This window comes from Phoxinus phoxinus (assembly GCF_949152265.1).
Source record: "Phoxinus phoxinus genome assembly, chromosome: 25".
Lineage (NCBI taxonomy): Eukaryota > Metazoa > Chordata > Actinopteri > Cypriniformes > Leuciscidae > Phoxinus > Phoxinus phoxinus.
The window spans coordinates 5470021-5496524 of NC_136900.1; the positions used below are offsets into that span (position 1 = coordinate 5470021).

At 40.5% G+C, this 26504-nt stretch overlaps 3 protein-coding genes across 5 annotated transcripts in view; all 3 read left to right on the forward strand.

The window, feature by feature from the left end:
- Positions 1–18: 18 nt before the first annotated feature.
- On the forward strand, positions 19–521 carry LOC306993469 (histone H2A-like). The gene has a single exon (XM_079603266.1). It carries the CDS (start codon positions 50–52, stop codon positions 434–436), a length of 387 nt encoding a protein of 128 aa, XP_079459392.1. The 5' UTR covers positions 19–49; the 3' UTR covers positions 437–521.
- Positions 522–1013: 492 nt separating this feature from the next.
- On the forward strand, positions 1014–1496 carry LOC306993653 (histone H3.2-like; the record flags this gene model as incomplete). Its single annotated transcript, XM_079603599.1, has 1 exon — positions 1014–1496. One exon carries the CDS (start codon positions 1014–1016, stop codon positions 1422–1424), a length of 411 nt encoding a protein of 136 aa, XP_079459725.1. The 3' UTR covers positions 1425–1496.
- A 2587-nt stretch (positions 1497–4083) lies between these two features.
- Positions 4084–26504, forward strand: part of kif15 (kinesin family member 15) — a 65569-nt gene continuing 43148 nt past the window's right edge. Inside the window, exons 1-20 of one of the 3 annotated variants that reach the window (XM_079602913.1) lie at positions 4084–4206; positions 4436–4460; positions 6514–6697; positions 6780–6856; positions 6929–6966; positions 8985–9082; positions 10923–11102; positions 11278–11487; positions 12896–13021; positions 13099–13221; positions 13316–13445; positions 13574–13671; positions 14981–15178; positions 17741–17927; positions 18860–19001; positions 19107–19248; positions 19328–19510; positions 20399–20527; positions 20607–20712; positions 20957–21122. In XM_079602913.1, the coding sequence (XP_079459039.1) occupies positions 4188–4206; positions 4436–4460; positions 6514–6697; positions 6780–6856; positions 6929–6966; positions 8985–9082; positions 10923–11102; positions 11278–11487; positions 12896–13021; positions 13099–13221; positions 13316–13445; positions 13574–13671; positions 14981–15178; positions 17741–17927; positions 18860–19001; positions 19107–19248; positions 19328–19510; positions 20399–20527; positions 20607–20712; positions 20957–21122 (2561 nt within the window). In that variant the 5' untranslated portion in view covers positions 4084–4187. The remainder of the gene's footprint in view (positions 4207–4435; positions 4461–6513; positions 6698–6779; positions 6857–6928; positions 6967–8984; positions 9083–10922; positions 11103–11277; positions 11488–12895; positions 13022–13098; positions 13222–13315; positions 13446–13573; positions 13672–14980; positions 15179–17740; positions 17928–18859; positions 19002–19106; positions 19249–19327; positions 19511–20398; positions 20528–20606; positions 20713–20956; positions 21123–26504) is intronic. The other 2 variants (XM_079602914.1, XM_079602915.1) reach the window with 2 other exon arrangements.

A 26504-nucleotide genomic window follows, 5' to 3' on the forward strand; every position in this document is an offset into this window, starting at 1 on the left:
TCTGAACATCTTCTTAGAAAGTTGCAATATCTGCAGTAAAGAAAACAAAATGAGCGGAAGAGGTAAAACCGGTGGTAAAGCCAGAGCGAAGGCTAAGACTCGCTCTTCCAGGGCGGGACTGCAGTTCCCCGTCGGCCGTGTTCACAGGCTTCTTCGCAAAGGAAACTACGGCGAGCGCGTCGGAGCCGGAGCTCCTGTTTATCTGGCGGCGGTGCTCGAGTATCTGACCGCTGAGATCCTGGAGCTGGCTGGAAACGCCGCTCGGGACAACAAGAAGACCCGCATCATCCCCCGTCACCTGCAGCTGGCGGTGCGCAACGACGAGGAGCTCAACAAACTTCTCGGCCGAGTGACCATCGCTCAAGGCGGCGTGCTGCCCAACATCCAGGCCGTGCTGCTGCCCAAGAAGACCGAGAAACCCTCCAAATCTAAATAAACGGTCTCGTTTATTTAATACTTAAAGGCTCTTTTAAGAGCCACCCATTTCATCTCATAGAGAGCACATTGTTTGTTAATAATGAATAACCAGAGAGTGATGATCAATTAACGATTATTAAAAAAAATAAAGTTATACGATTACTCAGTATGAACAATGACATATAATAGCAGAAACACAGTTTACGTGCTTGTGAACATAAGTTAATCCTGAGATGTATGATATCGTTCTTTGGGTTGTGTCCTGTTTAATTTGCTATACTTCTGGTAAATTATGTTAGAATCCGAGAGTTGCACAACCATTACGAATTAAGTAAATATTTCAGAACAAATACAACAATGTAAGTATAAGTTTCGTGCGCAAAGTACATTGAGCGGGAAACTCTCCGCTTGTTTGAAAAGAGGAAACACGCAGTCATTGGCTAGCAGTCATAAGCACACGTCACACACTAGCCAATCACAAGCCTCTGCATACTCGCGAGACTATGAGCTCGTGGCGGTACAATGCTTTAAAAGCGGGTGTGTAACACACATGCAGCATTTCCAGCACAAGCAGGACAGAGAAGAACTCCGCAGCAATGGCAAGAACCAAGCAGACCGCTCGTAAGTCCACCGGTGGTAAAGCCCCGAGGAAGCAGCTCGCTACTAAAGCCGCCCGTAAGAGCGCTCCGGCCACCGGCGGCGTCAAGAAGCCTCACCGTTACCGGCCCGGGACCGTGGCTCTGCGGGAGATCCGCCGCTATCAGAAGTCCACCGAGCTGCTGATCCGCAAACTGCCCTTCCAGCGGCTGGTGAGAGAAATCGCCCAGGACTTCAAGACGGACCTGCGCTTCCAGAGCTCCGCTGTCATGGCCCTGCAGGAGTCCAGCGAGGCTTATTTGGTCGGTCTGTTCGAGGACACCAACCTGTGCGCCATCCACGCCAAGAGGGTCACCATCATGCCCAAAGATATCCAGCTGGCCCGCCGCATCCGCGGAGAGCGCGCTTAAACCCGCGTCTGCGTCAACCCACAAACGGCTCTTTTAAGAGCCACCAAAACTGTATTTAAAGAGCCAGTTTCTTAAACCGTATATTACCATAACGAGCTGGTTTTATCGCTGTTAATCATGGCTGTGCGTTTATAAACTGGGTTCAGAAGTAAGGTGTGTGTACATATATATATATATGTGTGTGAGTAAATGTTACTTTACTGTCCCCGAGGTGCAATTGTTTGTACAGCCAGCAGATAAGAACAAAACGCACAACAATACAGCAACACATAAAACCTAGTGTCAACATTTGAAGTGGATCAAAACATTTAATCAAAGTTGCACATTCCTTATTTTTGAATACCCGTTCTTGTCTTAGAGCAACTTCGATCTTTTTTGATCCACTTCAAATGTTGACTACTGTATATCTTTTTTCAAAGTGGTACAAAAATTAGTCTTTTTGTGACTGTTGCACAAAAAAAAGCATTTTTTTAACTTTGCACTGACTTCACATGCACTTTATTATTCGGACGGTTGCCCTTTTAAGGGTGATTTGCCCTCAGTTTAAGTTTTAATGTGCTTTTCTTCAACTTTTTATTCCAGACTCATGGTCCATTCAGATGGCTCAGACATGATATACAACATACATTAAAAAAAGAGATAACCATATACAAGAAAATAAAAACAGAAGAAACTACAATACAGCATTTCTGTAAAGACACATATACCAGTGTTTCCATAATGATGATTGGTATCGTATGGCACTAAACCTAGGATTTACTAGTAACATAACAATGCTGTTCCGGGAGTCGTTCAGGCGACAAATGAATTTGTAAACGAGTCTCCTCAATAATGCATGAAAGGTGCTGACCCCTACCTTACAAAACAAGTCACTAGCACTGGAGCCCCTGGGTTTGTTGAGCAGTATCCTCATACAGTCATTATAAGCAACCATGAGCTTCTGCATACTTGCCTTTTTAAACCTAATCCATAACGGAGCAATAAATAATGAACAGCAGGGGCCCCAAGACAGAGCCCTGAGGCACTCCTGTGATGACAGGGACTGAATGAGAGGTGAATGATTTTAACTGAATGAACTGAGTGCGGCCTGAGAGATATGAATAAAACCAGTCAAGAGGTGTGTTAGTAATACCAATAGAGGAGAGTCTGTCTAGAAGGATGGTGTGTGAAATTGTATCAAAGGCCGCACTCAAATCAAGCAGAAGGAGAATGGACAGTAAACCAGAGTCAGCAGCTAGGAGAAGGTCGTTAGTGATTTTAAGGAGTGCTGTTTCTGTAAAGAGGGCGGAAACCGGACTGGAATTGTTCATAATTGTTCATATATATATATATCAATCAAATTTGGAGATGAATTTATGAATAAGAATTTCTATATCCTCATCATCAGATAACTGATCTGTAATGTAATGACCCAGATATTTAATTGTATTACAGACACTCATCACTTGCCCTGACAAATACAAATCTGGAAAACAAAGATCTGTGTCCTCTTTTGTCCTACATATCAACACAGCACTCTTTTGGGCATTATACAACACATCATATTTCATCCCATATTCAGAGCAGATATTCAGTAACTGCTGAAAACCAGCACTGAGAGAAAATAGCCAAATCATCCGCATACATAAAATGATTAACCAAGGTGTTACCAATCATACAACCTGTTTTGCATTTTGATAACTGGTTGGATAGCTCATCATTGCTAAAGCGATTCTGTTTAGATAAAACTCCAAAATGGCACTACTGTTGATTCGGATGTGTGCGTATGGTTTGTAAACCCTGTTATTGGGACAAAATGTCACCGCAAAGATGGAAACATTTCCCCTTTTTTCGGCTAGGGCATAGAATATAGATTGTACCGTATAAACATCATTTATGTCTATGGGAGGAGAGGGAGGCGACGACTTCTCAGCTAGTTTCAGGCATTTTCTTCATTTATATAGCGCTTTATACAATACAGATTGTTTATAAAGCAGCTTTACAGTGATAACCGGAAAATAATGCATTTTGGCTGTTCAGATGAAGTCAGATTGTAAAGATCATCTCCATATTGGGTCTTTAGAGAAGCAAGTGCTGAATGCCAGGCATTTGGGTGAACTATTGCATTGTTGTGAATTGTTAATGAATTTACTATTTTGACATTGAATAAAACATTTTTTTTTGTAAAATGGTGTCTGTCTTGTTATTGGCTTATGGATATTTTTATTGAACAGTGAATATAGAGCAAAATATGTAAAATAGTAGACACGTATTTGCTTAAATAATTCTGCTTAAAGAAAGCTTACCATAATTGCAGTATAAAACTGGTTAAAGTAATTTAATGACAATATTTACGTATTTAAGTATGTAACTAGTCAACTTAATTTTCATGTCATCATAGTACCTGTATTTGGTCATTGTTTTGTCAGTTCCCTATAAGTAGCTATTCAGGCGATGTATCTGTTATTTCTTCAGATAAACACAAATGAAGATTTTTAAGTAAACACTTGACGCTTGGAAAAACTGGAATTTGGCACAACCGGACAAGATAATGACCATTTCGAAAAATGTCATAATTAAAACAGAACTGAGAGGGAAAATAATGCAAGTACAGTGAAGAATGCAGGAGTTCATGACTCCACAAGATGGCAGTAGTGCGGGATCCAGGTCGCGAGCTGCCGTTAAAACCCGAAGGAGAAGAAGAAGAAGAACAAGGCGCCAAATTTTGTATTGATCCTTCACGAATACAGTGAGAGGGAGAAAAACAAAATATAGGAATGAATCATGAATCTTAAAGGCAAAGGTGAGGATTATTTACTCATGCTATGAGTTAATTTAACGATCTCAATCTTCGCATATGAAACTAAAGCAAATAGCCGAAATGTTTACCTTGTTTATTACATCGAATAAACAGAAGATATTTACTATTGGAGTCAATGTTTACTGACGAGCTTCGTTGCCGTTAATGTTAGCATCATGTTTACTATAGTTTTGTGTATTTTATGTGTTTTATCTTTTATGTTTCCCTTCAGCAACCGCGGAATCAAACAACAACAGGTAAGTTAAGTTACATCAATCTACACACAGCCAGAAGATAGTGAACACTGCTGACTGCGAGCTAACACTGAGAGATGAGTTTCCGTTTATCTATACACCGAGCAGTGATGGGGAGTAACTGATTAACTTACATCATGTTAATTATAATCAGATTAATTACTCATTTTTTAGGATCTGATTACGTATTACATTTTAAAATACTAATAATCAGACTACAGCTATTTTTATGTTGATTATATGGTTACATGTTATTCTTACAATAGCAGTCAATTCTTCTTTGCTATATTTTAAATTTTCCTTTCTAAAAAAAAAAGCCTATACTGTGTATATCCGTTCAGAAGGTCTTCCAGGTACACAATACAGGGATTCTTCCACTTTATTTTGTTAGTTAAACCTCTTTGCCCTAATACATTTACTGGAAGGAAGCCCTGTTAATAGGTCAATAATAAAAAATAAATCAATAATAATAATAATAAAATTAAGTTCATGGTTCTCTGATGTCAGCTAATGGTCACATGGTAATATATATATATATATATATATATATATATATATATATATATATATATATATATATATATATATATAGTAAATGTTTTATTTTGATTGTTTTCATTTTATAATTTATATATTTAAATTTTTTTACTTAATAGCTTTTGATTAAATTCACAAACCCCATTCTGGGAAACCCTGACATAGTCTAATATGTAATGCACTTCATGTTATTGATAAAGATGGGAATATATTTTCTTTGTATTTTTATATCAATATGATACCAGATCATCCTATCCAGATCAATGTGATGAACGAGTTTGGTCAAAGGTAATCAAAAAGCAGTCAGAATACATTACCTAAAATGAGCAATCTAACTATTTTTGTAATGTAATTTGGAATCGGCAACTAACTACAATTTGTATGTAATCTACCCAGCACTGCCACCGAGTTTGTTCCCTTTTTGTGATTCTATCAGGTAACAGAATAGTTATTTAGGATATACAGAGTTAATCATGCTAATCGGTTGACATTTGTCTGGGAGAAATTATTAATTGCGCTTTGTTTGACATTTCTTCCCCTTATTTTCACTGGTCATTAAACTGTCACTTAAAGCTACACTGTGTAACTTTTTTAGTTTATTCTTAGCTAAAAACACTTAGTTCTTTCAAAAATATATGTGCTCATTAATGTATATTTACTTCGTTCAAGTAATAAAGTATTCTCGTGAGTGTATAATATGCCATTGAAAATACATACGGGTGAGGGGTTCGAATGTCGGTCGCCATGTTGCCCCTCCATCTTGAAAGTACATTAGCCAAAGAGGGACATACCCGTTAATTCAAGCTTCGCCTTTCGCGTCTCCGCAATTCACTGGCACCGGCCCTGTTTTTATTTTTTCCGTTCCCTCTACCTCTCCCTCTCCCTCTCCCCTCCGTCACATCAACTGATCTCTGCTCACGGAGAAAATTATATAGCCTACAATGCAAACTTTGCCTTACGCTATTGATGTCGTACAATATACAGAATAATGATAGCACTGATAAAAGTTACTTTACTAAGATTAGCTTGCATTCGTCTGGGAACCTGATAGCTGATGTTAGCAATGAAATGGTAAAAAAAATAACAAAAACATAAAACTATTATTCATTTTACATAGATGTCATAACCTATATGTTAACTGACAAATTAAATTACTGCAAATTATAATAGTTTTCTAAAGTAACCTCATCACTTGAAGGAATACTCATGGACGAGGTCGAACTGGAAGCCATGTTAATCTTGGACTACATTGGCCACCGTAGGAGTTAAAACGAAATCGGAATTGAGAGGAACAGAAACTTATATTCACTGGATGGTCATACACCTTTTCACCGCTAGATGGGGGTAAAAATCACACAGTGTAGCTTTAAAGAAGACAGATTATTACAGGAGTGAACGCAGCTTAAAAAAAAAAAAAATCGAGAGTAAAATGATCATATAAATGTGTACGGTTGCATCCCTTTAAACTGAATGCGGATATAAAGAGAGACTCAGTTCCTCCTCTGACATCCTCATGCAGTGATGGAGATGCCATCAAGGTGTTTGTGCGGGTACGGCCACTGACTCAAGGCACTGGGCTAACAACAGACGGCGATCACAGTCTGTGCCTGACCGTGAGCTCACCGCACACTGTGAGACTGCACTGCAAACCAGAGCCTCGGACCTTCACTTACGACCATGTGGCTGACATGAACACAAGCCAGGTGAGACGGGGCTTCAGATGTGTCTTCTCTGGGTGAACATCAGTCGAGGAACATCTCATCCACTGCTCTTTGTGTCTCTCAGGAGGAGGTTTTCTCCAGCGTGGCTAAAAACATCGTGGAGTCGTGCATGAACGGATACAACGGCACCATCTTTGCCTAGTGAGTTCCTGTGTGGCTTGAATCGACTAGGCTCTATCATTTCTATACATGACGTTGTGTTTTGTTTTTCAGTGGACAGACGGGCTCAGGAAAGACCTTCACCATGCTGGGTAAGTGCTGAGATCTCGTGTCAGTTCGTTTTTTGACTGTGTGCATACATGGCAAACATGAAGTAGCTCCCAAAAAGTGTTTAGACACTTTAACTCAACTATAAATGAGCAATACATTCTTTACTATATTAGTTCATCTTTGTTAATGTTAGTTAATAGAAATACAGCTGTTCATTGTTTGTTCATGTTAGTTCACAGTGCATTAACTAATGTTAACAAATACAACCTTTGATTGTAATACTGACTGTATTAGTTAATATTAGTTAATTTCAACATTTACTAAGATTAATAAATGCTGTAGAAATATTGTTCATTCTTAGTTCATGTTAACTAAGGTATTTAACTAATGCTAAATAATGAACCTTATTGTAATAACATTGCAATAGATAACAAAACGCATGGCATTTGTTTAGAAAATTAGCTCAAGCTAAGTTTTTCTTATTTTGTAGTTGTCAAATGTTAGTTAATATGAGTTTGAATATGAATATGAGTGACCTTGAAGTGAAACGACTGCATACATGCACTACAAATCTCAGCAGTCGACACGGTCATTTAAAAATGTCTCAGAACATTAGATAACATAAAACAGCATCTGATCAAACAACTGTTCTTACAGCTTCACTGTTCTGTCAATTAGACGTTTCAAGTGACTTAAAGTGACTTAAAGGCACAATATGTATTTTTTTCTGCTTTAAAAATAGGAAAAATCACTATATCTATGTTATATATTTTTTTTTAATTGTGTACTTACATTATCCCGACAGTTTCCACCAACTGTCAAACCCTGAGAAATGAATAGTTTAAATCGAAGATACGTACCGTTTCTTTATTTCCGTTTTGTCGCCCGTCAATGGCGTCATATAACCTTTGACTCCTCTACTTCCTGCGGAGTTGTGAGATCCGGGCGCTCGCGCTCCTGTAACCCGGAACAGCCTTACCTCGGCTAGTCCTCCTGACGTTTGCCGCTGGTTCTGATGACTCTAGTCTAGTGGTTAAACATCAGATATAATTCGTCTTGTGTATCTAACGGGCGATCTTTGGTCTCATGAATCTATCATTTCGTTTCAAATTGATTTCAAATCGTTTTGGCTGAGGGCAAAGTGAAGTTTCCTAGCGTTTAACGTTGTAGCCTGCTTAATGTTTGACTGAATCGTTTAACTTAGTCTACTTTATTTCTTGACCTGTATAGCTTCTTATACCTTTTAGGCTACTTACACTTTTATAATGGCTATTATTGATCAATAAAACTGAAATTTATATTTATACATTTTAAATTAAATAAATTCAATTTATAAATCTAAATTATGATATCACCAACACGTCATGCATTTTTTCATGTACGGGATGGGATGTATTTTAGAGTGTAAAAAATTTTTTTTTGAGCATTTGGTTCAAATGCAAATTTTCAAATGATGTGCTCTTTAACAGATGAACATCATACTGTAAAATGTTCACTCCAACCACACATAATGTCACCTGATTCAGCTTATCAAACAGCTAATTATTAGAATAGGTGTGATAAAACAGTCCGGACAGTATTTCTCCAGGACCAGGGTAGGAGACGCCTGAATACATTAACGTTAGTAGACTCATCTTACAATAGCTAACGTTACTGAGAAGTTAGCAAGTCTTTTTAGCTAACGTTACCTCGCAGCAATTTCATTAGAATGGCATTACATAAAGTGAATAGCCTTAACTAAACGTAACAAGAATAGAGATATAATATAAATACCAATACATTACCTCGTCAGTGAACATGTTTTCTGCTGGAGATGCTAGATGGCTGGTTGTCATTGACAATGACAACAACTCCCATGAGCCCACGCTCTTTCCCGACGTCATCAAAGTGTCTTTTGTTATTATTTTGATTGAGTGACCCCTAGTGGCCAAAAAATACATACTGTACGTTTAAGTTTCCATTTACTTTTTTTGAGACCACTGTAAGCATATGTTGTGAGTGTGTATGAAAGGTAGTGTGAATACACTCACTGAAAGGTGTGTGTGTTTTGTGTGTGCAGGTCCCTCAGAGCTGGATAATTTTTCAGACGAGCTGCGTGGTGTGATTCCTCGTAGTTTTGAATACCTCTTCTTCCTCATCAATCGAGAGGTGGAACGGGTGAGACAAGTTTCATTAAACATAAAATAATTCTAGATTCATTTAATGTTGCCAATTAATTGCACATTCATTGAGGTTTATTGCTGTTTAAATAAATGGTGTGTGCATGGGACTCTCAAGAACCTCTTATTCAGAACCAGCTAAAAACTTTGAAATGAGTGAAATGTATGTGTTGTTTATTTAATGATTCTATGATGTCTGTGTTCTTCACACTGAATTCGGTCGGTTCGTCACAGTAAAATAGGGCTCTCTGATGTGGGATTTGTTCGGTGTAATTAGAGCTACGATGAACTTTGCTGTTGTCATGACAAGTGCATGTTCATTACGCTTTTGTAGGAGAACAAGTACGAAATGAAACATTTGTTACATGTTACAAAAGTTGTTGATACAACATTTCTTATTCTCTTTCCCCCCTCAGTGTGTCATAGTAAAATGTATCTTTAATGTGTTATTAGTAGGGTTGCAAAAGATGTAGGGTTGCATCAAAGATGGAAACTTTCCATGGGAACTTATGGGAATAAACTGGGAATTTTCAAAGTTGAGGGTTGGCTCTTCATAGGGAACTTAAATAAAGTTGATGAAAGTATATTTTAGCATAATCTTGACTAAAACAAACAGATGCCATTGCAATACACTTGAATATCCATGCCATTCCTCAATCACATGCACAGAAGACCAAAGTGAAGTAAGTTTTCTTACTTTAAGAAGAATATTATATATATATATATATATATATATATATATATATATATATATAATATACATAATATTTGCAATTTAAACATTTAATAAATATATTTCCCCATAATATGAATATATCACATACAAATGTATTCATAGTGGATAGCAAGCTGATAAGTTAGCTAGCATAACTTTATTTACCACATAAGGCAGATCCTGCTATATGTTTTGAAGATCATTCCAGTTGTTTAGCTATCCTTACTATTTATATATCTGTTCATGCCATTGCATTAGTATTCTTACAAGCTCTTGTCTTATAGAAAAATGCCACATTATTTCCAAAATTCCCCAGCTTAACTTCCCATGGAAATTTACCGGAAATGTTCCGCCCCTTTGCAACCCTAGTTATTAGTAGGGGTGTAACAATGTATTGTCATAATACATCGCAGTACAAAAATTCAACAATATGTATATAATTCACCCAAAATGTGAGAGAGAAAAAAATCAAGTTTTCAGAAGTTTAGTGTCAGTACAACATTAAACTACTATATATAATGTATAATAATGCAATGGGGGAATATTTGTGGGTCCTGATTATGCCAAATGTCTGATGGTACCAGTAAAAAGTGGCCAACATTATTTTAAATATATCTAGTCAGTGACAGAGCAAGCATATTCGTCTGAAATAATTCTGTATTTTCAGCTTCAGAATCATGAATATTGTTATTCTGGTGTCACTATTGTCCTGTGCTTTGGGTTTCCAGCACTTAGTCCAAGCCTATATTAATTTACACCCATAATGTAATACCGAATTTAACATTTGAATCAACAGTACATTTTTTGTTAACTTTTTACCATATGTCTTGGAGTATCGCAATAATATCGCATCGTGATATGTCTTAAAGCGCGACACGAGGGTATCGTTACACCCCTAGTTATTAGTGTTCGCTTGAACGCGTCTGAAATGACCTCAGTGAACGACAAGCTGATAAGGGCACTACAGAATACAATTATTTTTCCAAGTGTTTTGTATTCTTTTCCTTAATTATAGATTAGATGCATTTAAGTCTTTAACATTTCTTAATCAGTGGGTACAGTAAATGATTTATTTGGTGTTGTGCTTTGTGGTGTTTATTAATTATTTCTGTTTTCTGTGCAGTCTGGTGGGACGAAGAGCTTCCTCTGCAAGTGTTCGTTTATAGAGATCTACAATGAGCAGATTTATGACCTGTTGGACAGCGTGTCCACCAGCCTGTTCCTGCGAGAGGACATCAAGAGGGGCGTCTTTGTAGAAGGAGCCGTGGAGAAACACGCCGCGTCTGCTGCAGAGGCCTATCAGGTCTTGCACATGTTGACCTCAACAAAACACACTAGCAACAGCTTAGAAATGCCTGTACTTAAAATTAGGCAATCTCACATTTTCAGGTTTTCCCAAACTGTGGGAACCTGGTTATATGTTATCTTTAATTATACTATTTTGCCAGTTCTGTTGTGACCTTGTGATGTGTTTCCAGGTGTTGTCGATGGGATGGCGGAACCGGCGAGTGGCATCCACCTCAATGAACCGCGAATCCTCTCGTTCACACGCAGTGTTCACCATGACGTTGGAATCGAAGGAAACTGGACATGAAGTGGTCAACATCAGGACCTCTCAGCTCAACCTGGTGGATCTTGCCGGCTCAGAGAGACAGAAGGACACGCATGCAGAGGGTTCACGGCTCAAGGTGCTTATGTTCAACATTTACCTCTCAAAATACTTTAAAGCAGTGGTTGTCAATCTCCTCTGTTTTTAAACAAAATAAGGGTTTAGTTTCAGGTTACAGGGCTCCAGACTGCGACCAAAATTTGAGAGTGTGCGATTGAATTTGACATCTAGTCGACCAGTAAATTTGTCATGTCCAGTAAATCATGTGCGACCAGTAAATTTTTCTCTTTTTTTTTTTCATGTTAAACATGGAAGGAGCTTATCAATGAATCTGGAATGTGTGGCAGGCCAATGAGTGCGAGAAGAATAGGGAATGGCCACTGCCATTGCGTGCTCTTTCTTTTGCATACCTTTGCAGAGAGCTGCATTACACATAGCATGAAAGGGAATATTTGAAAAAGCATAATAGGGGCACTTTTAATATGGTCTGAAAATCTACAGAGAAGATTTGAAATTTGAGTCTGGAAAAGTATGGAATTTTGAAATGGAAAATGTGTAGGAACCCTGCTTTGCTCTATTGTATTTATTTGTGCTTTTGCTTGTGGTTAGATTATTTGTTCTTATTTTCTTAATTTTTTTTGACAGTAGTCTTTTTTTTCCCTGAACACATACCGAATCATACCGAAACCGTGAACCTAAAACCGTGATACAAACTGAACCGTGAGCTATTTGAAACGTTGCAGCCCTAGTACAGTGTCACAGTCGGATGAAGATTCAGAGTCAGATGTTTTTGTGGCGAAAAAGGCCGAACCCACCATTTTCTGGAAGACTGGCTGTGAAAATTCAGCTGGTTGAGGTAGAACCTAAGGAGACGAACTCCATGAACTGTGAATGTTGCAGTCGCTGCCCCATAAGCTGCCCCTCGCGTGCACGATACCGATAGTTTGGAAAATGCCTAATATCGGCCTGCCGATATATCGGTCGGGCTCTAGTATCAACTCGTCTTAGTTAAGGGAATTACATAGTTTAATATGAAAAAAAAAACGGTGGAGTGTTCCTTTAATGTTTTAATTCTACCTCAGTATGTCATAGGGCAATCATGCTGTCCTAATGTAATTGACAAAATCAACTCGTAACACTGTTATAATTTATTTGTATGGTGTTTGTTTCTTGCTTCATTATTAACATGGCTGTGGTTATACATAAGTGTGCAGCCCAATTTCTTTCTGTTTGTCAAGCAAAAGTAGCCATGTAGTTATTCTCACTGTGGTAAAGTTAAGTATGGATCGTAAAAGTGAGGCTCTTTAAAGATCTATTTTATAAACCATACACTAATTCAACTTTTAGATACTTGGTAGATGTTCTGCAATTTTACTGTTGATGTTGCCCACCAACTGAAAAGTTTTAAAACAACTGCTTTAAAGACATTTCTGTTCCTCCACTGTTATTACTAAAATTAACTGTAACCTTTGATTTGTATGCTTTAGGAGGCAAGCAGCATAAACCGGTCACTGATGTGTCTCGGTCAGGTGATCATGGCCCTGATGGATGTGTCCAATGGGAAAAACCGTCATATTTGTTATAGAGACTCGAAACTGACCTTCCTGCTTAGGGTGAGGGTGCTTTGAGAGCGTTATTCTGAATGAATGCAGATGAGTGAATCGTGGCTGACTGCTGTTCATATTGTCAGGACTCTCTGGGCGGAAATGCTAAGACGTACATCATCGCTAACGTTCATCCGGGTTCCAGGTGCTTTGGAGAGACGCTGTCCACTCTGCAATTCGCTCAGAGAGCCAAACTCATCAAAAATAAGGTTGAACAGTAGAAGCATTCATCCGAACATTCATGATCTTCTCAGCATTCTTGAAGAGATGTGAAGACTGATCTGTGTGTTTGTGTCTCTGTAGGCTATGGTAAATGAGGACACTCAGGGTAATGTCAGACAACTGCAAGCAGAAGTGAGAAAACTAAAGGAGCAGCTTGCAAATGCTCTGCAAGGGCGCATTGAAGAGCTTACGCCAACAGACCAACAAACAGGTATACACACATTACAGAGCTCATACAGACTCCATCTGCCTAGACAGTTTCAGAAACCTCAATTACAGTGAGCTTCATTCATTCATTCATTCATTCATTCATTCATTCATTCATTCATTCATTAACAGATGTTTGTGTTGCAGCAGACTCTGATCCTGAAGTTTCCTATAAGACACAGTTTATTCAGGCTATGAGCTTCTGGAAGAAAGGACAGGAGGAGAAAAAGGTGCTTTTTTTTTTAATTGATTTTAAAAATTGCATTGCTATTTAAGTAAAGCTTAATAGTCCCAGTTGAGCAGAACTGTAATGTAGAAATCTTTCAGCATTCTGAAATGGAGAAATGTATAATTATTAATTTTAAACAGCTTTGCAGTGGCATAACTTTGTTTTAAAAACAAAGTGTGTTGATGTTGTGTGTGTGTTGCTAATATAATGTTAAATAATAAATCAGATGTATGTACAATAACATACATATCCAGCAATCGATTTGTTGTTTAATGAGATCTAGTGTTTATAGTGCCGAGAATTTTCACATGAACAAATACATAGATCCGACTGTTTTACAAATGTACTTTAATGCAGAACTTTTCTGCATTAGCGTGTCGGAGGTTCTGATCCGCACTCATAGTGGCGTGAGTGAAGAAGACTGCGCGAGCCACAACAGAACACTGTATCCGTGCCACTGATGCAGCGGCAACGAGCACTTTGATCACTTGATTTCATAAACTACACATTTCAGCGCTAGATCGCCTCTTATTTAGGGTGTTTTAAACAAGTGAATCTTGTTAAAAGTTGCATACAGTGGCGGGTGGTACTTGCCTTGAGCACTCCTGATCATTTACGCAGTGGCTCAGCAATATGAACAAACTAATTTTTTTTTATGAGACTAATGGTGAGCAAATACAACAGAGAGGTTATTAAATTCAGCGCTTTTATTTCTAACATGCACTTTCATGTCTGTTTCATGTAAATGTACGTCTTCGAGACAAAACATGGCGGATTAGGCTACGTGACTTGAGTTCGTCTCTATTTTTAAAGCCAAGCTGCATAAATAAACTACATATCAGGCATTTGTGTCTCAGATCTCATTTGTGCATTAATCTCTGTTATGTTAAATAAAGTTGAATAATTAAAGTGAAGCAAGTAGTAAATATACCTGTGCACGCAGTTGTTGTTGTCTCGTCTCTCCTCAGACGCGATGCTGCAATGGCGGAATTATCAAAATGGCCACAAGATGGCACCGTTTAATGGTGAATCCGAAATTACAAAACCGATACCTGATTATGGAAAAATGCTTAAATATCGGGAAACCGATATATCGGTCGATCTCTAATCTGTACCCATGATTTAGTAATGTACACACCAAAAAAAATATGAAATCAATCATTTAAATATAAAAGTTAAAAGTAATTAAAATGTATAGAGTATATATGCCCAAAAATGTAAATTCTGTAATTTACTCACCGTCATGTTTGACGACTTCCCATTATGCTCAGTGTTAACCAGAGTTGCCTCCGCTGCGGTCTTTCTTTCAGGCTCTTCAGCAGAAAGTATCTCAGCTGGAAGCTGCCTGGGCTCAGAAGGAGAAATTCATCCAGTCAAACCGCATGATCATGAAGTTCAGAGATGATTACATCGCGCAGTTAAAGAAAGAACTTCAGACAGGCCAGAGATCAGATCCTGAGCAGCAGCACCAGGAGCTGCGGGAAGAGATCCGTCTGCTTCGAGATCAGGTAGACACACTTAAATACAATAAGGTGGACAGACTGCATAACGGTGGTGTTTGAGTCAACAGCGATTGCGTGGATCCGCATGCGTTTGATCCAACAATCAAAGTGGAGTGGAAAAATGAAATGAACATAACATAATGGCTTCAGATTTCAATATTTAGGCATGTGCTGATATTAGATATCTACATTTTATTAGACCAATAACAAAAAAGCTCTTTTACACTAAACACAAATTTCTTGCACAAATACGAATAAGATCGTGAGACAATGGATTCCTAGTATGGAGACACTAATGTCTGCCCAGTAATGTTATTTTTAAATGTTTTACTTTACTATCAACAAAATGTTCCAGTCAGTATGAAATAATGTTTTAGTCACATGTCTGGAGCCATTGCAGATAGACATACTCCTTTTTGTTTCTTTATTCTTTGTTATTCACTGGGGCAATTTTGGGGAAAAGGAGCCGACTTAGACTCACACTAGTCGATCTGAACCGTGCCCAGTCGCGGTTCGCTTAACAGTCCCTGGCCTGCTTGGAAAAGGTGAGCCAGACCACGGTTCAGATGGGCTCAGGCACGTACTGTGATCGCTAACCGCACCAGAGCACAGAACAGTGCGTTACTGTCACCATTATGACAGCAGACATCTTCTATTACTACTTGGACAGTAAACTTTTCAATTAATTTGATTAAATCTAGTATATTTAGGTCTATAATGGGTCTGGTTCTTACCTTATTGAAGAACAGGAATTGCAGTTTGCGAGTAAAGCTGAAAATTCCTCCATCAACGTCAGTTGTCTCCGCAATAATCTTCTGATGCGTGCAGCACAATCAAGTGCAAGTCTGGGGGCATTCTTTTTAAATATTAAAGGATTAGTTCACTTTTTTAAAAACTTTTGCTGATAATTTACTCACCCCGATGTCATCCAAGATGTCCATGTCTTTCTTTCTTCAGTCGAAAAGAAATTAAGGTTTTTGCTGAAAACATTTCTCCATATAATGGACGTCAATGGGCCCCAAACGGTTCAAGGTCCAGATGACAGTTTCAGTGCCGCTTCAACGGGCTTTAAACGACACCAGACGATGAATAAGGGTCTTATCTAGCGAAACGCTCGGCCATTTAAAAAATAAATAAAAAAAGTTTACGTTTTATAAGCACAAATGCTCGCCTTGCTCTGTTCTGTGATGCGCGTTCTGTCGAGATCGTCCAAAATGTCCGGGATTTGGCTTTTGCTTTCTGCAGTCGCCATTCATTTACACAACTTTTTTTTTTTTCAATCTAACAGAATTAATTCCGATTGGTTAATCTGAATGTAGTGTTTTCATGAACGCTAAACAAGTGATGGGTTAAAGTGCATTTTAGCATTGCTAAGAAAATTCCCGCTCCTCCGTGAGAGATACGACACCGGTGTTTCTCACAGGTGTCGCTCATTAGTAATCACGCCACCGGCCACCAGTCGTTCTCCTGCGGCCGTCAGCCTCGTCCTGCTCGCCGCAGGAAACATGATGAATGGTGACTGTAGAACGCAAAAGCCGAATCCTGGACATTTTTGCCGATCTCGGGCAGACTTGTCACGGAGACTCACTAGTAGCCTAGCCTTGTTGTTTAACTGCGATCTTACCGGTAGGCGTGGCTTGGGAGTGGCCTCGTAGGGCAGTGAAGCAAAAGCATTCTGGGAGTTGTTGTCTTTCATCCCCATAAGCCAAAAATACATTTTCTGGCTTTTCTCAGTCTAGAAGGCTCCAAATTCAAAAATAATTTCACATTTCTTCTACATAAATGACCCATTTTAAATACACATTCATTTTTCCAGAGGTGAAGTATCCCTTTAAATGCCTAAACAGAGGCTCCCTTCAAACTTAAATTGTCAATGTTTTATTACTTCACGGTTGGAAAACACTCTTACCAGAATACATTTTTTATGTTTTATAAAGGGCATTTTCCCCTAATTTTATTAAATATATGCTCCATCTTTTATTTCAAATTGAAACAGCGCAACTTTGTTACCGTCAGTATATTATCAACTATAGGCTATCAATCGCCACTTACATTAAATGTAATAAAATCAGACTCATCCTCGTGTTTTCGGTGATTCCCTAGTTATTTAATTTAAAAAATTTTATATTGGAAATTGTTTTAATCAGCGCATTTGTCCGGTTGGGCAAGTTGCGTTTTACCGTGATGAGAGATCCGTGTCTTTATTAAACTCAACACTGAGTTCTGTCATCCACCCTCGATTAATTGTAACGTTATGTTTTTATTAGCCTGCTTACCCGCCGACCCGCGGATTATGATCCGCGCAGCACTATCGGCAAACTATACGGTTTGAGAATAGACACAGGCCGGAAACCCGCAACTTAATCGTCACGGTGGGAAAAGTGTATCTGAGCATGTGACTGTCCGAGATTTGTCGAGAGTCAGAGAGGTGGCACAAAATTTGACGGAAGCGGCCATCTCATAGTCCTCTATGCAGGAAAAACCCTGGTGTTGACCTGATAATATATTTCTAGTAGTAGTTATACAGCTATACAAACATTTTCTTAAAAATATTTTTCCTTTTGTCAGGTGGAACACCACCCACGGATGATGCGGTATGCGGCGGAGAACTGTGCCCTGCGTGAGGAGAATCGAGCCCTGCGCGCTCTGGATTCTGTCAGATCTGCCGTTGAGAACAAGGTTCAGTCGTTAACTGAGCTGGAGAAAAACTTTCTAGAGCTGCTGGAAGCTCAGAGACCAGAGGAAACCACAGCAGGTGAAGAACTCCAACCACAGTTGTTAGGCAGATATGTATAAAGTAGGGCTGTAATCAACCAAAGAAAATCTTGGTCGACTGAAGTCCTGAAAACCAAGGGGGGTGTTCTGAAGATAGACTTTTGCCTGTGAAACAGGGGTGCTCTGAAAACACCCCCATTAGCAATTAGTGCTTTCCACCTGATGAAACGAACGCGGCAAAACTGATGAAATGAATGTGCCAAAACGAATGAAATGAAGTTGAACGCGCTAAAAAATCGACCAATCAGAATTTTGGTCGAGCCAGAACGTATCGACCAACAATCGACTGGGAGATTACAGCCCTAGTATAAAGTAGGGTTGTCAAAGTTAAACACGCATGATTTAATTAAACATTAAGAACTTTGTAGCTGAAGCTACTTCTCTCTGGCCCTGTTCACACCTGGTGATGTGATCCGATCGACCAAAATGCAAGTGAACGATGCTAAATAAAGGTGTAAACGGGGTCTAAAACGTTTTGAGCTTCCCTACATTCGACCACTTCCAGAGGTAGTTGAAAACCCATTCGACCAGATTGCTTTAGTAGTGTAAACGATCATGTGGTCGAATACATAAAGATGCCGACTCTCCGCGTACTGACCTAATGCTTTATGAGAAGAGCTCTAGCCAGATGAGATTTAAACTGTGTCAGCTAAAGACCCAAGTTTGGTTTGAAGACGAAAAATGTACCAAGCACAATGTTCTCTCACCATTTCTAACACACACTTTGGAAGATGGATTTATGATGTACTCGACATTTTATTTTTCAATTCATCTTTTTTTGTAGTGATGTGTACCTTTGTTTGTTAAAAATTATACACAAATTATATAATGACCAAGTTAACTTTTGCAAATCTCTTTAAATGTGAAGCACAAGCAGATCACTAAGACTACTGTTACTGCCTTGTTTATTAGCTCCCCCCATCTACTCCACCCCTGTCACCATGGAGACGCTGTCATCAGTTTCCATGGAGAGAATGAAGGTTCAGCTGCTGCAGAAACAGTCAGAGCTCACAGCAACAATTCAAGCCTTTGAGGAATTTAAGGATGTCAACAAGTATGTTCACGTCACATTCATGTGTCTCTTCCCAAACGCTTGCGGTGTCCTTGGTGACTGTAAATTTGATCATTCTGACTAGTATGTGAACATTATACTCTTCAGAAAACAGGTAGCTGAGCTGGAATCTGAGAAACGCTATCTGGATAAGTCCAACAAACACCTTGAGAATATCCTCGAAGCCACTAAAGCCTACAGCAAACAGGAAGTGTCTCAACTCAACAAGATTCATGCTGAGACCATTAAGGTAGAGGGACTTTAAGTTGGTCTGTTTTAAAAATTATTTCAAATCGAAATGTCTTATAATGCCTGCTGCTGCTCCTCAGATCTTGACTACGCCCACAAAAGGCTATAACTTGCGGAATCGACTGGTGCCGTTGTCTAGCCCAGAGCATCTGAATGGGCAGGCCGAGGATATGGACGTTGATGATATCCAGAGTGAACCGCCGCCCCCTGAGATGAACGAGCTAGCCTGTGAAGCGCTCACTGAAGAGCTCAAGCAAATGCAGGTGCTCACAAAGAACCATACTTTTTAATCCGTTTTAAGGGTTGTTTTGCAGTTTCAAAGCAGCATACTAGGACTGCCCCGATAGTTCACCCAAAAATTCTGGCATCATTTACTCACCCTCAAGTTGATCCAGACCTGTATGAATGTATTTCTTCTGCTGAACACAAAATAAGCTTTTTGAAGAATATGGGTAACCAAGCAGTTGATGGACCCCATTGACTTCGATAGTATGGAAAAAAATAATATGGAAGTCGATGGGGTCCATCGACTGTCTGGTTACTGACATTCTTCAAAATATTTTATTTTGTGTTCAGCTGAAGAAATACCCTCAAGTTGTTCTAGACCTGTTTGAATGCGAGTAAATGATGACTATCCCTTTAATTACTTAAATATATACTAGGGGGAATACTAAACCATAATAAATGTAAACGTATAGTAATATATAGCCTATTCCGCACTCAAGTGTACGCATAAAGCTTTCTGCTTTTTCATATATTGATTTTGAGGTCAATATATGATAGGCGCACATTTGGATTCTTTACTCGACATACTGCAATTTCCTCAAGGACCCGCCGTTAACAATCTGTCCCTCATAGACCTCCTGTGCAGTTTTTTTTCTTTTCTGCAACTAACCAACTAATAACTAAGCCTTTTCTCGTCAACTAGCGTTTAGGTGACTATTGGGGGCAGACTACAGATTACCATCAAACTACTGTACAAGAGCTTTTTTTGCATTCTTACTGTATGGAAATCATCAGTGCATGTTCTAGAAAGAAAAAAATCATATTGCATAAAATGTTGATAATTTAATTTGATTACTGAAATAAATATTACAGTTTACTGTAGATTGTGGGAATCTGTTTAAACTTGCTTATTGGTTTGGTTTCAGGAACATGCTCTTGGTGTTCAGGGCCAGTTAGACGAGGAGGAAGCCAAGAACAGGAAACTGCTTCAGCAAATCAGCAAGCTGGAAGAACAGGTCACCAAAGCCACTGAGACGTCCAGTCGCACAGAGGAGGTGTGTTTGTAATAGTGTTCAGTTTTTCTGGTGTTCTGTTTCCTGTGCAAATGGGTTTGATGATGCTCTCTAACCGTAGTTGTTCAGTGCGGAGCGACACTCCCTGCTGGAAAAAGAGGATCATCTGCAGGAGAAAATCAGTACCCTGGAACAGCAGCTGGAAGATAAAAAAAGAGAGATGGATGGTGAGTCTTGAGTGGTTCAGATGCTTAACTCCTTGTCACATGGGTTCCCAAACTTTTTTAATGCTGGGACCCACCTTGAAGAAATAATGACTTGGAACTTGCAGCGCAGTAAGTGAGACTGAGTAATATGTTGAATTAGATGCCAATATGATGGATTATGTGAGTTTGTCACTTTTAGGCTCCTAAAATGAACCAAGTGTACAAAATTATGAATCCGTCTGTGATTGCTGTGACCTCTCTGCAGTGCTTCGGGTGGAGGTGCGAGATCTGCGTGTTGTCCTTCAGTCCTCTGATAAAGAGCTGGAGACCACGCGGACAGAACTGCAGCAGCAGAAAGCAGAACACGAGAGAGAGACGACACAGCTGTCTAACAGCCTGATCAGCACACAGCTGCAGCTGGACACCGTCAAGTACAAACACACCGTCACATCAAATACACTGCCAGCCACAAGTTTGACCCCACCTCCGCCTTATTTACTATTGTTCTAAAAAATTGTATATATAATTTAAATCAAGGAATTATGCAGTAAATTAACCAAATCAAAACTATCCAAAAGTAGCCTTTAAAAAACTGAACTTGTTAAATGCTCTATCGGTTAATAAACAAAGCTACTTCTCCAAAGCAGCCAGTGTTGGTTTAATACATTTTATGTTAAACTGAAGCCTTCATATCAAAAGGTTTCAAACTTTTGACTGGTAGTGTAAATTAAACTAAAACATACTCTATAGAAACTGTCTCTCTGAGAGTTGAATTGATCTCCTTCAGATTATAATTGTACTCAGTAACCTGTCTATCTCTGAGGTTTTGAAGAATACCCAGTGTAGCCTGTCTATCTTAAATTAGGTCACAGACCGTAAAAGAAAAGCAGCTTAACATTTTCATGTTAAGTCTCATGTATTCTGTGTGAGGGGGGAAAAAATATTAAGCATATTATTATAAATTAAAAAGGTCAAAACAATTTGTTTTTATTTGGTATTCTGTTAAAAACAAAGTTTTTGTGGTAGTGCTCAGTGAACGGGGTTGAAAGCACCTTGTGCACGTAGCCATGTCTTGTTTGAGGGTGACTTAAGAGTCGCCCGGGCCAAATACCAGAAGCGCTGACAGAGAGTGCTTGGAGGTCCACTACTCGTTTGACTGATGCTAAGGCTAGCAGTAAAGCAGTCTTAAGTGAGGGCGGTTTCAACTCGGCCAATTGTAGTGGCTTGAATGAAGGCCCATTGAGGGCCCTGAGGACCCATTCTTTGATGGGTCCCAGGAGGATACTGTAGGGGGCCGTGGAGGGTTGAGCCTCCTTGCTCCCCTTAGAAAGCGGACAATCATGTCGCTTTTCCCTATCGACTGGCCGCCACCAGGGCATGGAAGGCTGTGATGGCCGCCACGTAGACTTTGAGCGTGGATGGTGTGCGGCCCGTATCCAGTAGCTCTTGGAGAAATTAAAGTATCAGAGATACTTTGCATAAAGCAGGGTTCTGGTTCCGGGTTGAGCACCAGCCGGAGAACAAAGACCACTTAAAGGTAGGGTATGGGATTTGCAAAACTGCCGGCAGATTTTGAAACTACATAACTCAAATGGTCCTACCTTCTTTCCTCCAACGCTGGCCCTGACTCCACCCATTCAAAGAACATGGACGTGCAATCATGCACGAGCGAAAACTCAGATGTGCAAGAGTGAGACAGGCTAGCGTAGGTTGGAGTTTTTGCCTGACGTCATCATTTACCTGTTAACACCAGCAACATGCTAATATGCTAACGGCAAGAGCTCATAAAGACCCGTTAGCTTTGTGGTTTTACTGTCGTGTAAATGACAAAAAAAACACCATAACATGTCCGCGCGGGTTAATAGTTCATTAGGCTTCTCACCTGTCCAGCAGAAAAAAATGCCACAGCCGCATCTGTTGGTAGTCCTTCCTGGTCTTTCAGTTGCCGCCAATGTTGAAAAGCAGCACCTAGAATTACCCTTGTTTTTGCCTTTTCTCTTTCAGCCGTTTTGTTCGCAATTGCTCTGAAATATAGGTTTCCTTTTTTGTGCTGGTGTCTTGTCTGCCATTCTCCAAACGGAAGCAACTTGCAATTACTCTCTCTCTACTGTCTCTCTTTCTGGTTGTATTGGCGGATCGCAACCAACTTGTTCAGGTGCATACCGCCACCTACTGTACCGGGGCGACTTGCACTTACTGTGACTGGGTCACGAGCTTTGAGTATGCGCACGAAGGGGTCACGCGCGTGAGGGGGAGGGTGGTATGGTACAACCGTTTGATTGACGAACTTATTGTCCAATGATTCTAGGTGGTCTTGGAAATGATTGGCTGGAGTTTTTCGAGTCCTGCCCGTTCCACAGATGATTAAATTGCTTAATTTTCATTTCAGTGCTTCTAACTCAGTGGCTGTAAGTGTGTTAGGAATAGGATTTGAAGTGATTTTGAAAAAAATTGACAAAAAAGAGAATCACTTACCCCACCTTTAAGGGCATAGAAACGTCTCGTAGACAGAGCTCTAGCCTCGCAAATTGTGCTCTGGACTCTTGCTGGGAGGTCTGCAAGCTCCTGTCGAGGTGCCACACATGGAGGGCCCATAGTTTGGGACGGGGGTGCCAAATCGTCCTGTTTTCCTGGAAAAGGTCTTCCCTCAGGGGTATCGGCCACAGGGCTGCTGAGAGCAGCTGAATCAACTCAGGGAACCAAGGTTGTGTCCGCCAGAGGGGGGTCACTAGTAGGACTGTGTGTCTGCCCTCCCTGATCCTTTTTATGAGCTGATGGAGCGTGACCTGGGGAAAAGTATAAAGGGGAAGGCTGGGCCAGCGCATCCCTGCCCTTCGAGAAAAATATTGAGTTTTTTTCTTCGGAGGCGAAGAGGTCGACCACTGCTCTCCCGAAAAATTTTCAGGTCGTTTGAACCGTTTGGGATAGAGGGTCCATTCTCCTGGGGACACATTGCCCCGGGACAGCATATCTGCTCCCTGGTTCAGTTTTCCTGGCACATGCATCGCTCTCAGCGGTTTATATAGGACACCACTGTCGTGTTGTCCGTCCGGACCAAGACGTGGTGACCTGCCATGTGTGGTTGGAAGGTTTTGAGGGCCAGCAAAACCGCCACCATTTCTAGGCATTTGACATGCAACCGTCTCTCCATGCTCGTCCAAGAGCCGGAGGCCGGTTTGCCCTCGCACAGAGCACCCCAACCTGTGTTGGAGGCATCTGTGGTAACCACCATCCGTCTTGAGACTGTCCCCAAGCTTACCCCTGACCCGAAGAGGCTGGGGGGGTTTTTCCCAATAGAAATACTGATGACGCAGAGAACATGAGGCCTAGCATCCTCTGAAAGGTTATTAGGGGTGCTTGGTCCCCACTCTGAACGAGCTTGCGAGTCGCTGAATAGCCTGAATGTGCTCGTTTGACAGCCACGTCCTCATTTGAGCCTAGTCTATAACTGCACCCAGGAAGGAGATCCTCTGACTAACTGTGCGTTCACAACCGATTGCGAATAGCGCGTCAAATTCGCGCCTGCCGCGTCTAGTTTGACGCTTGAACATTTTGAATGCATTCGCATTCTTCCCCTTTATACTTTTCCCCATCCGAGGCGAAATCCACTTCTTCTGGGAGAGGCAAGTCCTAGGCGGGAAATTTAAAATACTACTGTTATTGTGTCACGAAATGTAGTTTTAAGAGTTGTTCAGTCGAGAATGTAGTTGTTTAAAGCTCAAATCTGTGGTTTGTTTATAAAGAGAGCGCCTATTTAAAAAATGTTATCTGACGTTTCAGAGTTGTGAGATCCAGGCAATCACCGGGTGCTCAGCGCTCATGTAACCCGCCTGGAACAGCCTTACCTCAGATAGTCCTCCTGTCGTTTGCCGCTGGTAAACGAGAAATGTTTAAATTCACAATCTATAGCTTCGGTTCTTTTATATGACACATAAGTTAAAATACATTAATGACTCGTTATAACGTAGGTCAAACGACTTCAATTAACGTTATGTGAGTTTTTCTTCATCTCATTCAGAAATGTAGCCTATGACTGCAAGTGTTCAGTGTCACATTCATAGTTAACATCTGAACAATGTCATTCCTTCTTTCACGCGGGCATTTAGTCATTACAAAATAATTTGAGGTCAAACATTTAAAATGACATTATAATCTGAAAATCGGGACTTCCCCCGTTCATCACGTCACTTCACCACGTGACAGCAGCAAGCAGGTGAATTGATGCAGAAGTTCAGATTTTTCAACTCAGGCGGCAGACGCGAATTCGCGTCAAACGCGTGAATGCACAAAAAGCACTACATAAAATAATTTGCGCGTAACACGCCAGACGCTCAATTCGCGCCGTTCGCGCGAACGAGGCATATTCGCGTCTACCGCGCCGCACTCTACGCCTCATTTGCGCCGCAGGAATTTTTTATGCGCGTAATGCGTCTTTGCATTGACTTAACATTTAAATCACTCGCGCCTGACGCGCTATTCGCGTCCGGTGTGAACGCACCATAAGGAACAGACCATAAGGAACAGAGAGCTCTTGGCTGTGTTGATTATGAGTCCCAGTCATTCCAAATGGCTGAGGAGCACAGATCTGTGAGTTCAGTTCCACCTCTGACTGGGCCAAAACGAGCCAGTCGTCGAGGTAGTTCAAGATGCGCATTCCCTTCTGTCTAATGCTGCGTTCACACCGAACGCGAATAGAGCGTCTGGCGCGAGTGATTTCAATGTTAAGTCAATGTAAAGACGCGTTTACGCGCGTCTGGAGGTCCTGCGGCACGAATGAGGCGTTTAGCGCGGCGGGTCCGGAGGTCCTGCGGCACACGAATGAGGCGTTTAGCGCGGCGCGTCCATTTCCGAATGAGGCGAATTGAGTGTCTGGCGCGATACGCGCTAGTGGTGCTTTGTGCATTCACGCGTTTGACGCGAATTCGCGCCTGACGCCCGAGTTGAAAATGTTTTACTTTGGCGTCAATTCGCGCCGCGTTAACCAACCAGGAGCCTGCTTGCTGCTGTCACGTGGTGAAGTGACGTCATAAACCGGGGCAGGCCCGCTTTTCAGTTTATAATGCCATTTTATATGTTTGGCCTCAATAAATTATTTTGTAATAGGACTAAATGCCTGCGTGAAAGAAGGAATGACATTGTTCAGCTATATGTTAACTATGAATGTGACAGTGAATTTGAGCTTTAAACAACTACATTCTCGACTGAACAACTCTTAAAATTAAATTTCGTGACACAATAACTGTAGTATTTTTAAGTTTCGCGGCCTCTCTTGCAAACAGACCACGTCCACCGCCTAGCACTTGCCCCTCCCTCAAGAAATGGATTCCGCCTCGACGCGCGTCAATTTTGCTTCAAACGCTTGCTTTTTACGCGCGTCTATTTCGGATGTGCGAATGCATTCAAAATGTTTAAACGCTCTATTCGCGTTTGGTGTGAACGCAGCATCAGGGGGGAAGTCCTGCATCCATGCACTTTGTAAAAGTGTGTGGGTCCAGGGACAGCCCGAACGACAGGACTGTATACTGGTAGGCCACGCCTTCGAACGCGAATATCAAAAACAGTCTGTGACGGGGGCAATTTGGACATGAAAGTATGCATTAGGGCTGTAACGATACAGCAAACCCACGATTCGGTTCGTATCCCGATTTTTGACCCACGATTCGATACAAACCGCGATTCTTGCGAGGAGGGAGGATTTTAAAAGCCAAATAAATAAATAAATAGCTAAAGCTATAACTCTGTTTTCTTGTAACAAAATACTTTTGAAAAACAAACAGAACTGTACTCCATTGTGGAGATGATTCGAGCATGTT